The 17,014-nt window shown below is 38.5% G+C and overlaps 1 protein-coding gene across 4 annotated transcripts in view; it reads left to right on the plus strand.

The window, feature by feature from the left end:
* Positions 1–17,014, plus strand: part of Ankrd44 (ankyrin repeat domain 44) — a 295,099-nt gene that overhangs the window by 195,871 nt on the left and 82,214 nt on the right. For 2 of the 4 annotated variants that reach the window (XM_076865519.2, XM_076865521.2), the window contains exons 11-15: positions 7,507–7,589; positions 8,748–8,811; positions 10,829–10,897; positions 13,154–13,294; positions 15,218–15,301. In XM_076865519.2, coding sequence (XP_076721634.1) covers positions 7,507–7,589; positions 8,748–8,811; positions 10,829–10,897; positions 13,154–13,294; positions 15,218–15,301 — 441 coding nt within the window. The remainder of the gene's footprint in view (positions 1–7,506; positions 7,590–8,747; positions 8,812–10,828; positions 10,898–13,153; positions 13,295–15,217; positions 15,302–17,014) is intronic. The other 2 variants (XM_076865520.2, XM_076865522.2) reach the window with 1 other exon arrangement.

Here is a 17,014-nt window from a genome sequence, read left to right on the forward strand (position 1 = left end):
GAGGATGAGGGTCATCTGAGTGTAGTAGAAGGCGGCAGCCAGCCCACACAAGAGGGAAAACAGGAGCACCCGAGGAGGAAAAGTGGTTGCCTCCAGAGTAGAGGTATGTGACAATGCTGTGCTCTGTCCAGGTTTGCTGGGCTCTCCCTGGGCTCCAGTCCAGGGAGACTGTCTCACTTTTGAGCCCATTGTACAATCCCTCTGTGCTTCGGCTTCCTCATTTGAAAAATAGGAGTAATAATAGTACCTATCTATAGGTTTGTTATGAAGATTAAATGATTTAATTACTAATTAAGCTTTCTGGTATATGGTAAGATCTATATGAGATATATAAATATATCTATTAGGGTTATTAAAAAGATAATCCATTTGAAAAGCTCTTTGACCGGTATGTGGCCCATAGTAAGCTACCAATAAATGTTAACTATTATTTTATTACTTAATAATATGTGATAGAACCAAATTAAAGAGGACTTTAAATGCCCAAATGTAGAGTTTAGCCTTCGTCACATAGACTGTGGATAATAAACAATGACTGAATTTTTAGAAGAACATGAGGGCAGCATATATTAGGAATTCTGTTTATTTGTCAAATGTTGTGCAACAGAATTGAAAATCTTGCTTGAAAATGAACCAGAATTTAAATGGTCCAGGGAAGTTGTGATGGGATCACAACTTGAGTTTTAAATCAGGTTCACAGAGGACCTGGTGTCCTAGGCTTAAAGTGAATTATATGGAGAATTATATGGTACACTCTGGTGCTATATAGTGCTTTACCTTCATCAGTTCAACATTAAGTTGAACTGGGTTCTAATGACCTTCTGGGCTCCCCAGTCTAGTGGCAGAGATAGAACAAAAGCAGATGACTACAGTACTATAAGGTTTGTTATAATGGAGGTTTTGACCTGGCTGTGGTTCACAGAGTTTGAGAAACACTATCTGGGTCCCCCACAAGAGTTGACATTTCAGCAAAAGGAAGGATGCATACGAGTTTTTCAGGTGGACAGAATGGTAGGGTAGAAAGAGAGGAAAAAGCAAGGAAGGACCTTCCCTGAATAAGAAACAGCCTTGATAAAGACACAAGTATATGAATGTGGTAAAAGCAAATTTCTAAAGTGGGTGCTCTGATGTGTGGGGAGGTAGGAAGAAATGAGGTAGAAAGGCAAGAAGAGCCTCATCTCAAGGGATCTTGCATGTCCTGCCAAGGAACTGGATTCCATTCTGAGGCATCGGAAGCTGCTAAGGAATTGTAAGTGGGTGGGGCTAGCTGTGTCTGATGATCCCATTTGTGTATAAGAAAGATCATTGTGATTAGGCATCCAGACGTTCTGGAGGCTGTCCAGACAGAGATCATTGGCAGACATTTGCAGACTCTAGCAAATGTCCCAGGAGGAAACGATGAGGTCTTGGGCTAAGGAGGAGGCTAAGGGCCTGCAGAGGAGGGAAATGCTGAACAAATAGTATCAGCAGCAGGATGTCTCTTCTAGAAGAGATAGGAACCCACTGTAAGCCAAGGCCCTTCTTGGCTTGACTATTATAGTAGTCCCTAAAAGAGGCCAGCTGAGTTTTGTGGCAAGAGTGTGGATTTAGGAGGCCCTTCCCAGTTTCTGAAGTTCTCAGCCAGGGCCCAATCCAAAGCCAGAGATCAGAACTGCTCAGTGTTAATTAAGCAGAAGTAAAATACCTACAACCAGCTTTACCTGTCATGTGCCAATATTTTCAGTAGTATGTTTCCTTCAACTTTAGGTTATTGGGAAAGTTTTTGCCATCCATTTGCATCCATTTTATAGATAAACATAAACTGGGACTGATATTTAATTAAAATTCCCCCCCCAAAAATGTATTCAATAAATACAAAGTTTATTTCCTTGTAATTATTTTGCTTTCAATTTGTGCAAACACACCATATAGTTAAGTGCCTTGGAAATGACATTTTTGTTCAAGTGGCCTTTCCTTCTTTTGGCTGTGCTGTGTCCAAGGGACAGAGACAAAGAAAACCTTGTCCCAACCTTAATAAGCCATGTCTGCTTTCTTTTGTCACAGTATGTCTGGAGATATCTTAGAATATGCTGTGCGACATTGGTTCAGTGAGTGTGTACGTGTGTCTGTGTTTGTGCTTCTATGTGCAAGAGAAGGAAATCCACCTTAGAAGGAATATTAAAATGAAGGGGAGGGATTGGGGTTGTGGCTCACTGGTAGAGCACTTGCCTAAAATATGTGAGGCATTGGGTTTGATTCTTAGTACTGCATATAAATAAATAAAACAAAGATCCATTGACAACTTAAAAAAAAAAAGTGAAAGTAATTGGAGGAGGTTAATTTGCTAAAAGCCCCTCAGAAAATCTCTGGGTCCTTTTTGATTTATGTAGCATAACTTAATAAAGAGGAGGAAAACAGGCTTTTCCTTCTATAAATAAATTAACTAATCAAATTTATTAAAATGCCCCATCTCCATTCAGAATCAATATGGCCAAATGTATATTAAAAGTTTTTTGTAGAAGTTTTATCATCATTATTTTCTTGTGGACTAAGTTGAATGTCATTTTCAGCCCTCAGTTAGAATGTTCTTTTGTTTGTTTGTTTTCTTCTCTGCTTCTCTGAACTTGAAGTCAGGGCACTTTCTGCAGCATGACTCAGTGCTCATGGGACTTTATGTGGCCTCAGAGCCCTTTGGTTTTCTTCTTCGCCTCTGTTAAGTGTGGGGCTCTGGTCTCTAGGATTTTAATTTGCCTTCCACCTCACCACGGGTGCTCCCAGGTCTTTTCCTGCCTCCACTGCAGCGGATTTGTGATGCTATAGTTATGCAGATAACTGGCTCTGGCACACATTCATCAATTATTCGTGGAGAGCCTGTTAAGTGTCACTCGTGGTGCCAGGTTCTGGGTTGAAGAGGTCCCTACCCTGAAGGAATTTATAATCCATGGGCTGGGGGATTTAAACAAACAATCACAGTTATGCTAAGAGTGTGACATCAAAGCAATTGCCAGTGCCTCTGGGACCCGGAAAACATATCTGGGACATCATATCCTGCCTGGCAAGACTAGGGTGGGCTTCCAGGAAGAAGCAATGTTTAACCAAGACTGAAGGATGACTAGCAATAATTAAGCTTTGATAGAGTATTTTAGGTCCTCAATTTAGGCTTATTTTTTTTATGATGTTACTTGAATATGTATAAGTATAATAAATGTAAATTCCTTTGGCTTTTGACACCGATATATCAGCAATTCTTTAAAATTATAAAATATATGCAAACAGGGGCTGGGGCTCAGTGGTAGAGCATTTGCCTAGCAAAGCTAGTGCAAGGCCCTGGCTTTGATCCTTAGCATTACATAAAAATAAAGGTATTGTGTGCAGCTACAACTAAAAATAAAAAATATATATTAAAAAAATATATATATATATGCAAACAGAAAACACTAGCATTCGTGTTGATTGCACAGTTTGACAATACTGTAGTAGAAAATGCTCATTAGTGCTTTACCTGTGCCAGGCACCACTCCAAGGGGGTACACTTAACTGTCACAGCATCCCCAGGTGGGCTATTAAAAGAAAAAAAACTTATTTTCAGCTCTTGATTGAAATATTTTTGGTTTTTCTTTTCAATTCTCTGAACTTTAAGTCAGAGTACTTCCTGCAGTTTGACTCAGAACAGATGCTGAGTAGGGTCAGGACAGAGCCTAGTTCTTGTGGGGAAAGGAAAGACATTCACTGAGATTCTAGAATACTCATAGGTTGGACAACGGCCAGATCCAGAAAGGGTCTTTCCGGCCATGTTAGAGTATTTGGATTTATTCTAAAGGAATCAATGAAAATGCCTATAGATTACAAATAGCAATGATCAGACAGATCCCGTTGTTGGCAGAGAAACACAAATGCCTGTCACTTAGTAGAACATAAGAAATATCTAGACTGGCATAGATAAAATTCATAAGAAGCTTGATTTTTAGATTTAGGCTGACAATTCAAGTAAAAATCATAAAAATCATCCTATTCTAAATTTAGGATATGTTTTTGTCTTACCCATTCAGTGAGCAAAACTAAACCAATCCTTCTTCCCTAGAAGATTTGTGAGATAAATGTTGTAAGATATTTAGAAAGATGGAAAAATAATAGAAATGCTGACTAATCACATTCATTCTTGGCTTCTAAGGAGTCATACACCTGATCTTAAGAAAGCACAACCTGATTGCACCTTTAACACTCAGACTGATGATTACCCCTTGAAATAATAATCACAAGGGTAGTGATAATATTAACATGGATGGTAAAGGCTTACCACATGCCAGATGCTCTAGCACTTGGAGTACATTATCCCAACGAGTCCTTCCAATTGTTCTATAATTCAGACGCTGTAATTGTCTTTATTTTCCTGATGAGGGAATCATTATATACTTGCCAAAAATCAAAGAGTTAGCAAGTAGCAAAAGTGGAACTCAAACCCAAAGTTTCTGACCCCAACACCTCAATTACAGTGTTCTCTTCCACACAGCCAAGAGGAAAGACTCTAGAAAAGAGAGGGTTAGGAAGGAGAAGCCATAAAAGAACCCATATTCTAGTGGCACAAATGCCTTTTTTTCACCTCTGATAGCTCTCCACAAGGACAGTCTTTCAGACCTCATTTATTCTGAAATAACTGGGTAGGAGATGCCAGCTAACAGCCAAATTAGAAATAGCTAAATACAAATGGGTTCCATTAATTTTATGACTTGTCAAATAAATGTAGCAATTTAACTGGAATTGGTCTCTTTCCTGTAACTCATGCATGTTAACTTTAGGGTTCTTTGGCACCTTTTTTCTTGATGGGCCTTGATGTATACCTGATGAAATAGGAGCGATGCTTTTTATTTGACTAAGACAGCCAAGTCCTAATTTTCTTACTAAAGGTTTTATAATCCTTCCTTGATAAGCAGTCTTATTTCATGACAACAAAGAAGTAGTTTTATTTTGAAATGTATGGATAATTTCTGACAAGATTCTGAGATTCTAAATTCTGCTTTTCTCTTTTTTTCCAATTATGACTTGATATTTAGTTTCACTATTTGAACCATAGTATCATATTCAAGTTCAAATGCCAATAGTACTTGAGTCTACACAACTACATTTTCAAAACCTACACTGAGGTAGTGACTTTATTAACAGTAGAATAAAAAATGTGTACTAAGCAGAATTTGTGCTGGAAATTTTAAATTAGAGTAATTCTATATCTCTTTTGTAAGTAAATTGAAAACAATGGAATAATTAGCTAATGTAGGGTATAATGAATTACCCAAAGACAGGGTAAGGTGGCAAGATTAATGACAAGTATTGGTAATGAACTTTATGGGATATATTGCAGTGTTGCTGCTGTTAAACTTGTCACTTTTTGTTTTTCTCAATTGGCTTCTTACAGACTTTGATGCTATTTTCTCTTTTGCTTGTGTTCTTTTATGTAAAGATATATTTTATAAAAATGTATATGTGATGTCTTGTGCGTGTGTGTTAATGTGTGTATGTATTTCAAGAATGAGGTAGGTTCAAAGAAATCTTAAATCCAGTCCTTGATTTCAAGTATGTTCTTTCAGGAACTTGAAGCTCTCCTATTCATTTTCCTTTTCTAAAAGTCCAGAGATATTGAATCACAAATTTTTAACATTTTATTCCCCAAAACAAATAAAATGGCTAGGTAAAATTATACTAGCTTAAAATTCCACTTAGGTGCTTTAAAACATGTTATACATTTTTTTTAAAAAAAATAATATGTGTCTGTTAAATAAAGAGGGAACAATATAAATAACAATATATAAGGAAAATCTTTCCCCCCCATCCCCCAACTCCCTTTTCCTTTTCAGGAGCACCAAGGTCATCGCTGATGCAATTGCTTTTCAGAATTTTTTTTTTTTTTTTTTGTAAATGATGAGAGAGGCAATTATAAGCAATTCTCCTCCACATGACACTGCCCGGAAGACTGGCAAATTGCATTTCTTGATGAATGCCAGCTATTATATACACTGAGCTGGAAATCTCCATATAGGGAAAGAAAAACTAACAGAGGGAAAATGGAACAAAAACACTAATAAATAGAAGTTAGCATGGAAAGAGGGAGTGGTAGTTAATTGCTGACAGACTCACATTTTGCAGAACACTGAATACCATGAAATATCTGTGGATATGTATATACTTTACACATTTGCACACCACATAATAACTTCTGGGATGGCAAATAAAATCTATGTAACCAAAGCTTAACAAATTCAAATCATACTGTTTCTTTATGAAGCATGAAATCTGAAAAGGGCCACCTTGTTTCAGAGAAGAAACTTAGGTAATTAATGCTGCAGGGTGTAGATAGCCATAGTCCCATAGTTGCTCATGTTATGTAGAGGGTTTTTAAAATCTGAAATGTATTATTTGATTAAAATGAGATGTTGTGGGAAATGGTCACCAACATGATAATTGCTATGAGCACACAGGAGCCACCTTGTGATTCTGTAATGAACTGTGATTCAGCATGTGGCTTTGGGTCCTTGTTCAAGGAGAGGTGGTAGGGAAGAGGAAGAAGAGGATTTAATTCGGAAATCAGAAAGTGCTGCCATCAGAAGGCTGCCTGTCCCTTAAAGGATCATCCCGAGGACTGTTATGGTGGGGGTCAATCTAATGAGTTATTTTCTAGACTCCTTCTGCTATTCTTTTGGGAAAAATATGATAGGCTTATAAAATATACCCAAAGTAATGTTTGTCACTCCTAGCTGTGTTTTTGTGTAGTGGTGTGGGTTAATGTGTAACATAAAAAAAAAAAGTCTTATTAGAAAGATAGAATTTAACTGGAAAAAGGTAAACATTAGATTTTATTCCTGTAGAAAATTTTATTTTCAATAATAATTTTATTATTAACTCTTAAAGTGCTCATCACCTCATGGGCCAATAATAAGTATTTGTTTTATCAAATCAAAGAATAAAACAAGTGTTTTTCAACATTGAGAGTGTATCTTGCCCAGCACTGTTATTTCGAGCTCTTAGCATAGTATCTGATACTTAGAAAGTGTCCTGGAGATGCATGAGTGAATGGATGAATGAGACTTAAGCCACTAAACTGAACAAAACAGGAAGGAAATTAATTTTTAAAAATATTTGTTTATGTGAAACAGATTTTCTTAAAAATATATATTTCTATGATTAGAGGCTTTTAATTCTCATTCAGATCCAGGATTTTATTATTTTAAGGTAGAAAATGATTGCATCGGGCTGGGGTTGTGGCTCAGCGGTAGAGCACTCACCTAGCATGTGCGAGGCCCTGGGTTCGATCCTCAGCACCACATAAAAAACAAACAAGATAAAGGTATTGTATACAACTAAAAAATAAATATTAAAAAAAGAAAATGATTGCATCATTATTTATTGAATCAAAGAATTACAAAATTATCTCAGCCAAGAGCTCCTGTGTCAGAGAATTTCTAGAAGGGTGATCTGCGTGTATCTTAAGATCTGTTGTCATGAGCTGCTCTGTTGTTGTTCTTTTTTCCTCCTCAGGTGTGGAATCCATAGCATGTTCCCCTTACATTTAGCTGCCCTAAATGCTCACTCTGACTGCTGCAGAAAGTTGTTATCATCCGGTAAGTAAATCCATTGCCAGAGATGAGGCTTAGTGTGTCCCGTACATGAATCGCGTGGCGTCAGGTGTCTGGACTGAGTGAGTGGCTACCTGTGCTTCATGTAAACAGCTGACTTGGCAGGATGAGGTGGTTCTAACTGCATGTGACAGCTCCCAGATATGCTTGGAGTTGAACCTGTTTAATGTCAATATTCCTGCCCCCGATTGAAAGTCTCATTTGATTTTCAAGTTAATGCTTGAAATCTGAAACGAGAAAGAGGCAGGCATGGCCAGGACATTTAAGCTATAGGAAAAGAAAACATCTTTGAGACTTAAAATGGTAGCTTAACATTCAATATTTTCAGCAAAGGAAAATGGTCAAATCCCCTACATTTTAGTGGGAGAAAATATCATGTTACCTCCTTTCTTGATGGGCAGTATAAAATCGCTAAGGCCAATTTCCCTCCACCCACATCTCATATTTATTTTTTTTTTATCATGAGACTGTTTGGAATCAAGAAATTATTTCTACTGTGGAGCTTTGCAAATTATGCTTTTCATCACTTTTACCAATCTCCATATATTAAGAAGTTCCTTGGCTTTCAAAAATGGTAGAGGTCTGCAAGGCGAAGATTGTTCATTAATTCATGCATCAGATATTCCAAAGGCAATTTTCCCCTTTAAGTAGTTTACCTTTAGTTGATTTTGCTTTCTCTGCTTCTGGCATGTTTAAAAATAATCTCTGCATGAAAGCCTGTTTCCCAAATCTTAAACCAACAGAAAGGTTGGAATACACTTAAGAAAATATCTATTCCTACATGTTAGGATTACTCCTTTGCCTTCCATGTTTTCTCCATGTGTTCTGTCTGCCTGTCTATTGCCCTACTTATCTCAAATTGGTTTCATAAATTTCTATCCTGGGATTGAAAACTGGGGCTGTGGTTCACCCAGGGCTGATGTGAAAATAAATCCTTCTTGACTTCACGGTTCTTCCTATAAAATTGCCAAGCTTGAGCAGTTACCATTCGTTTCCATGACAACCTCTTTCTGACTACAATTGCTTGCTTTCTGGTTTTCCTACTAACTGATTTTTCTGTCTCTGCAATGTTTCTTGTGGTTTAACTAGGACAAAAGTATAGCATAGTATCCTTGTTTAGTAATGAGCACGTGCTGTCTGCAGGCTTTGAAATAGACACCCCAGATAAATTTGGAAGAACGTGCCTTCATGCTGCTGCTGCAGGAGGGTAAGTACTTAGCAATTTTTGTTATTCCATGACTTAATTGCATAATACATCTTAATTGACTCAAGTTGTCTGTGAACCAGAAGCAATTTCCGTAGTAAATTGGGTAAGAATCATTTCTACCAAATACCAAATATCACTAGTTGCTTTTCCAGATTACCTGCTTACATTTTGCTCTTCCAAAGAAATATTGTTAGCCTATCTCATATAGCAAAGAAGGGCTTTTGTTGTTTTCTTCTCTCTGGATCTCTTCTCTGCTTCCTCCCCACACTTTCTCTAACTATATTCAGGCTATAGAATATTTATCTACTTGAGTCCCCTCCACCAAAATAAATTAATTTGAAATTTGTTCCTAAATTTTCTGTTGTTGTTGCTGGTAGGTGGGTAGTGACTAAGAGAACCTAAGATTGAATTAATTTATGCTCCTTTATAGGCATTTTTGTCTTTACTTCAAATCAGATTTTTAAGTCTTTATGATGACTAAATAAATACAAAGTTCAAGAGAAAGAAAGAGGGTTGGGTATATAGCTCCATTGGTAGAGTACTTGCCTTGCATGCACAAGACCCTGGGTTCAATCCCCAGCACCACAAAAAAAAAGGGGGCGGGGGAGCAAGAAATGATTTAATCTTTGCCTTTTTTTCCCCTGAGCTGTAAAGAGAATTTTCCATTAGCTACTCTCATTTTCATATCAGTGATTAGATTAACGCTCTGATTAAAAACATTGTTGATGTATGGCCACGCATTGTCCAAACATGGTACCTCTTAGATGGCCTTGTGAGGATGAGGTGTTGGTTCTTCATCAGATTCCTACTCCTTAAGGAACAGCAGTGCTTCTCCATTTGTGTTACCTATTTATCAGAGGTGGCTTAACTGTGTAGCTTTAGGGCCCTGATTTACATGGGTAAAAATGTGCCTTCCTCACCCCACCCCCCAAAACCAAATGAGCTTCATGAGCCACACACCTTGTATCTGCCTCTGTCTTTGATCCTTTGCCATCTTTCATTAGATGCTTTATATCAACTGGCACGCTACACCAACACTTACTTATCATAAGAAATTCTTCTAGTTTATGACTGAAACAGCTAGTTCTCTGAGAAGAATGGCTATAAAGGTTGGAGGTGGAGTGGGGAGAGCCCTCCTTAGGCTTATCATTAAGGAGATCATTTTTCTTCTTTCAGATACAATAAAACAATAAATCCAGACCACTTCTTAGCACCCCAGTTTAGAACAATTATGATTATCTCTTTCTATGCCTACATTTAAAAATATATCAGACCTGTCTAGAAAGTGGTAACATACCATTCTGAATTCATGTCTGAAATCCCTATTAGAATTAAAATTTAGCTTCTGCTGTTTAATAGAAAAATCCACTTCAATGGGTCCTTTTCTCTCTATTAAATATGATTTATTGCTTCTGTGAATGCCAGAGAAGTTTTGGAAGACAATTATGCTTCATTACATCACTTTCAGCCTAGGTTCTACACATTTGTTTAGCGGGATTACAAAGACAGGGAAATGCAACTGTTCTATTTTTCGTTAAAGATTATCTAGTTGAAAGTGGTTATCATGGGGGATTCATTTTGCTGTAATAAAAGGTAATGCTCAGCCATTCCAACTCATTGTTTAAAGGTGACATGAAGTTATTATAGGTTGAAGTGATTGTCTCATGGTCTCTTGATGGTTTTGAAAAAGAATTTTAGGATAAATGATAAAACCATCACTGGAGGGTTTAATCATGATTACATGATTCATTAAAAGAATCATTAAATTCCTTAGTGATGGAATTGAAAATGTTCTACCAAGCTCTTTAAATTATTGATTTATTAGCTTTGAAAAAGGAACTTTAGATCGTTACAATATAGAATTACTGTTACACGTTCCTCTTATTTCTTGGTAGCAGAATTTAAACCTGGTGCTACCATCTTATCTTATGCTACACCCTGCTGAAAATAGCTCTTTCTGAAGATAACCCAGTAACTAACCTTTACCGTGTTAATGATGTTTTCCCTGTCTTTCTAGTAATGTAGAGTGCATAAAACTCTTGCAGAGCAGCGGAGCAGATTTCCATAAAAAGGACAAGAGTGGGAGGTATGTACTCAGGGCACTCTGCCTCAAGTGCCCCCATAAAAGGACTGGGGATCATTGAAAAATTGAGAAATCCTGGGGCATTGAAATGTCAACAAGAAGCTGGCTGGGGGCATTTCATCTGCAGAAGGAAATCCCATGTTGGAGGGAAATGCCAGCAAACCAAACATAAGATGTGAGGAAAGCAACTGCTCTCTCAGCTTCAGCTTAGAAGGGCCAGTTTTCTTCTTTTATTAAAAAGAAAAAAATCTCCTACATGGATATAATTTAGAAAATTCTGTTTGTAGCGGAGTAAAACACTTTAGCCTTCTGAACTCAGAATCCGGTCATAAGGTCTAGAGCATTTTTAAGTATGTATTGGACATTTCATCTTGGGATAAATTTTTAGACGTATTTACAAAATCAGACATATATACCCCACCAGTGGGTCACAGAAGTTTTCCTACCTCTGTGGTCCTTTATATAGCTAAACTGTGCTATGAGGCTACCTGGTACATGAATCCTTTTTTTTTATACACACACATCACATGCATGTGTGTGCACACCCATGCACACATACACAAGTCATGCATCACGTAATGACATTTCAGTCAGTAGCAGACCACATACATGATGGTGGTTCCATATAGCCTGGATTTGTAGTAGGTCAGACCATCAAGGTTTGTGTTCACACAGTAACAAAAATCACCCAATGATAGTTTTCAGAACATGCCTGGTCATTCAGCAACACTTGACAGTATATATATATTTTCCCCTAACATCTCTCTACCCCTCTTTTCCACTGGCATCCTAGCTTTTGGGGGTTGCCTCAAATTTCTTCTAAGACCAACCTACCTAAGACAGCTCCTACTCATCCTTCCAGATTCATGTCAAGTGACATCTTCTTGCAACTCCAACGGGAGTGGCTCTCTGACTGCTCCACTAACACCCCACAGACTCCACAGCTGCAGCTCACATCACATTGTACTGATGGACTCAGTTCCCTTGTCTTTCTCTCCACCTGACTGTGAGTCCTGAGGACAAGGACTGGATGTCATTTTCTCTATATCTTTGGGCCTTGCCATATGGTTGAAGCCTAATAATTTTCAGTATGGCTAATTAAAACAAAAACAACTTAATATATATAACTTATAATTTCCTTCTTTTGGACCAAAGAGGAAAAAATCAACTGAAAAAAGAGCCCTTAGTTGGGCTAGGGTTGTGGCTCAGTGGTAGAGAGCTTGTCTAGCACGTGTGAGGCACTGGGTTCTATCCTCAGCACCACATAAAAATAAAGATATTATGTCCATCTGCAACTAAAAAAAAAAATTTAAAAAAGAGGCCAGACGTTTACCATAAAATATAAAATAGTTTTTCTTTAAAATTGATTAATAATTCTTGAACTTATTTAGAGACAGGGTCTCTAAATAAAATACAAAATAGGGCTGGGGATGTGGCTCAGTGGCCAAGTGCCCCTGAGTTCAATCCTTGGTACACCCCCGCCACCCCCCCAATCAAGACAATATGTGATGAGAGCTCAAGAAACTCTGACAGTAGCTAAGCAATCACAAACTAAAGAAAGACCACTAACATCTGGAACATGCAGGATAAGTGGGATTTTGATGGGTAGACGAGGTTCAGGAAGGGGCCCTCCCATGAAGAAACCAAGATGGACAAGGGTGGAGGGAAGTGTAGACAAGATCTGGAAAACCTGAGATCATTCAGTTTGGATATGCCAGTGGGTATATCTAGGGGAGGGAGATACTCTATAAGAGAAATTGAGACCAACTTGAAAAGGTCTCAATTCCAGGTTGAGGAAGCAAGCTCTTGTCGGTGGGGAGGCTTGAGGGTTTTAAAACAGAATAGTTGTATGTAGGAATTGTTGTATGTAGAAAATCCAGTTCTTTGTTCATACCAACTAGAAATTAGGTGTGGGCTTAATTAAAGCTCAAAATGGTCTTAATGGGAATGGTCTTAATGGGTCTTAATGAGATGATCTTGCAATGGTCCCCAAAAAAGAAATAGGGTAGACCTGAACCAGGGGAGGCTATAGGAATATAAAGAAAGAATGGACCCAACATGACTGACCTTGTCTTAAGCCACCAGTCTTTGTAGCCTCTATTTCAATTTATACAGTCATAGGAAGGCATATCCTTTAACCTCTACATTGAGAGCCAAAGAGCTTTCCACACCCACAGGAATACTGCCACCAGTGCTTGTGTTGATGATGGGTCTGTTTTCCAGGCTGAATGAAGTAATAAATCCCTGTTTGTTTTACAGGACCCCTTTGCACTATGCAGCTGCAAATTGTCATTTCCACTGTATTGAGACATTAGTGACCACAGGAGCCAATGTTAATGAAACAGATGACTGGGGCCGGACCGCTCTGCACTATGCTGCTGCATCAGACATGGACAGAAAGTAAAAATAGCCTTGCTCATGCTTCCTCTGGGGGTGGGACTAGGGATGGAGAGGCTCTGCTAAGTCTTCATATTGTCTCCTGGAAACTGCAAAGAAAGACTTTCATTCAGACTCAAAGGAGTTAGAATGGCTTCATCACTAACCCAGGTTTTCCCACTCTCTGTCTTTATGTTTGATTATTACATGTCACTGAACAATTTCCTCTCTTCTCTGTTCTTTGGGTAGAATGCCAAGTAGAGCTGTCAAGCCCAGGTTTTCAGTCCATTCAAAGTCTTCTAATTTATTTGACATATACCATCATTTTCCTCGTGATCACTTAAAAGCTTCATTTTCCACAAATTTACATTTGCTAATATATGTGTCATATGAAAAAAAATTTCACCTATGCATCATTCTCATAGCCTTCAAATACAGCCTCAGTATAATTAAAACAAGCACTTTTGTTCCAAGTCTGGGCATGAACTCCTTTTTAGCAGCTAGTAGAGATGAAATTGGTTGCCCTGGATGTGTTTGGATTCTAGGTGGCTAGGAATAGAAGTCAGACATCAGTGACTCAGTTCAAGGAGGAAAGAAGGGGATGGCCCCACAGTTTATGAAATTGCCTTAAAGACTTAAGTTCGGGGACTGGGGATGTGGCTCAAGTGGTAGCGTGCCTGCCTGGCATGCGTGAGGCACTGGGTTCGATCCTCAACACCATATAAAAATAAAATAAAGTTATTGTGTCCACCTAAAACTAAAAAGATAAATATTAAAAAAAAAAAAGACTTAAGGTCGGGCCTCCTTCAAAGGAATGCTTTTTGATGACCATGTGTGGAGAACTATTAGATTATTTGCTATCCTGTTCTGCACAATTAATTCTGGTACTAACCACTGCTTTTGTAGAGCGATGAGTTTTAAACATTTTATTTAATTTACTTTTTTGGTGCTGGAGTTTGAACCTGGAACCTCACACATGCTAAGCATGTACTTTACCACTGAGCTACTCTCCCAGCCCAGTTAAACATTTTGAATGGTGACTCACAGTAAGAAATACTTCTTACATCGCGAACTAATGCAAGCATTCACATATGTATGTGCATATAAAACAGAAATAAAAATTTATAGAACCATATTTACATTTATTATTTGTGATGCATTCTGATATTTCTATTCCATTTCATAATTAAGAATTGCTGAGAGCACCCCACTAAATTTATTTCAGTATTTAGTAGTGGGTTATGATCATTAGTTTGAAAAACACACAAGCATAAGAATGCTCTTCATTTTTATATTTATTTAATATAAGTATTATATAAATGTTATTTATTATATAATGATTTATATGATGATTATATTTATTATATAATGATGGTAAGGTCAGATATGTTCCTTAGGGTCCCATAGCTATGCAGGTTATTAATTCAACAAACATTTATTGAGTAACTGCTGTATGCAAGGCTCCATGCTATTTGCTTAGAACAAAGTAAGAATGCTGGAGGAGATGGGACATTGGTGTTTTCCATCTGTTAAGGGCTGGAAAAGGAATCCTGGAAAATAATCATTCTGACAGATGAAGGGCAATTGGGACTGTACTCCTGGATAAGTGAGATGCTGATCTGGCTAGGAGGTGGCAAGGAGTGTGGTAGGAGTTAGACAGGTTTGAGCTAAATTGCTTCCTTTTTTCTTGGGGAGTTTTAAGGTGTTTACTGAAAGGTGGGCAACTCAGTTGTCCTAATCTCTCACACGTGGGTAGAAGTTCTAGAAAAGGCATGTGCTCAAGTGCATTTCTTGGGAAAAAACAGATTAGCTGAATGGCCTTGGAGAGAGCTGTATATATCATCAGTGAAAATGGATGGTGCTTATTTTGGGGGGTTGGGGTCAAAATCACTGAGATATAATTATACTAAAGTTAATTGCAATTTTTTTTCTATCCCTTATGCTGAGAAGTAAGACTGTCTTGGGAAATGCCCATGAAAATTCAGAAGAACTTGAAAGAGCCAGGGAGCTGAAGGAGAAGGAAGCCGCACTGTAAGTTACTTCTTAGCTAACGAACAAGATGCCGCCTCTCCTGCTTTGCCTGCTTCTCTGGGTTGCTACACTGCTTGCCTTTCTGTGTTGGGTTCTATTTAGAATCTTGAGGAAGGAATGCAGGCATGCCTTTTATGAAGAAGAAACTGTTCTTATTATACATCCTTCACTGGTGCTATTTTCACACAGGGAACTTCCTAAAAGTGTAACCTTTGCCCTGTCTGTCACTATGATTGGTCAGCAGCTTTAGATCTAAATATCATTTCTGACTCTGCCATGTCTCATATGCCTCAGGGACATAGTAAGGCCCCCTTCACAGCCGTAGGCCTTAGGTTCTGCGTTTATGACCTGGGGATAACCTGCAGTGGGTTCTCTAAAGGTCTTCTGGTGGTGTGGAGTGTACCAGTCTTCCCCTCACTCCTTCCTTCTTTCCAGCACATTGACTTAAAATCAGCCTCCTGCTCCATGTAAACAGCTTCCCCTGACCCACCTCATCCTACCTACCCCACTCTGGCTTCTGACAGAGACTTAGCTGTTGCTGTGACAGCAGTTGGATCACCTGTCATCTCCGCAGAGCGTTGATATATAGGAACTTCATCCTCTGAGATTTTAGTCACAAGAATTGCCTGGCACATAGTTGGTGTACCGAAACTGTTTAATAAATGAACAAACAAATGAGCAGGTGCCCACACTTTGTGCCACACCCCCAGGGGACCCAATGGATCCAGTTTTCTCTGAGTCGTAGGCTCATGGTCCCTAACTCATTTATTCTCTGCTCCAATTGCCAAAGAAAGCAGTTTCTTTGTGACTTGCGTCTACCCTGTGATCTTCCCATCTCCCACTGGGTTCCGCCCTTTCACCGCCCACCCCCACCCCATGTTCAGAGCATCATGGAAGGGTATAGTTAGCGAGTGTGGCTCTGGGGCAGGTTACAGGACATCGCTTTTGACCATTTCTGGGGATAGGAGCACAGCTGTGAGTACAGCAGAATGACCAGGTTTTGCTCTGATACTCTAAAATTCTAAATGTTAACATTAAAAGTTATAAAATTGTAAGTCACCTTAGCAAATGCTCCCTTCTCCAGCAAACTGAAAGTTTGCCCTGGGCCAGTCCAGCCCTCTTACAGCAGTGGAAGGGGAGGGAAGCTAGAGAGGTAGTCAAAGGATAGTGAACCAGCAGACCTGAGAGCTTCTGTGTGCAAACGGAGGCTGTTCCCCTTGGCCAAATATCGCCCCAATCCACAGGGTTGCTGTCACTTGTACATCTTAAGTGTCAAAATTGCTAGTCAGGGGCCTGGGAGGAACAAAGATAAGCGTCTCCAGTTAAAACATAGAATTCATTTTTTCCCTTGGAAACTATATGGAGAATATACAAACTCTATAGCACTATTGTTATTGTAGTGTAGTTCAGCTAACTCCTGGATTAAATAATTCTTTGGTAGCAATTTCAAATGTTTTCCAAATTACAAATACAACCGATCACTGATTTTTAGCATATAGTCTATTGAAAAGTTGGGATTTGTGTATTCACTAGGATGCTATTGCTATTGAATGATTTTATTTAAAGATCCAAATTTGGTATACAATGAGTCACACCTGGGATCCTATCCATGGGCATTAATTACCAAAATCAAAAGAACTTCCGTATAAGGTATAAATGACCCAAGACAGCATGATAGCAGGACTCTAATAAAAGTTTGATTTAGCATGGAAC

Source organism: Callospermophilus lateralis, chromosome 9, assembly GCF_048772815.1.
Source record: "Callospermophilus lateralis isolate mCalLat2 chromosome 9, mCalLat2.hap1, whole genome shotgun sequence".
In the NCBI taxonomy this organism is placed as follows: Eukaryota; Metazoa; Chordata; class Mammalia; order Rodentia; family Sciuridae; genus Callospermophilus; species Callospermophilus lateralis.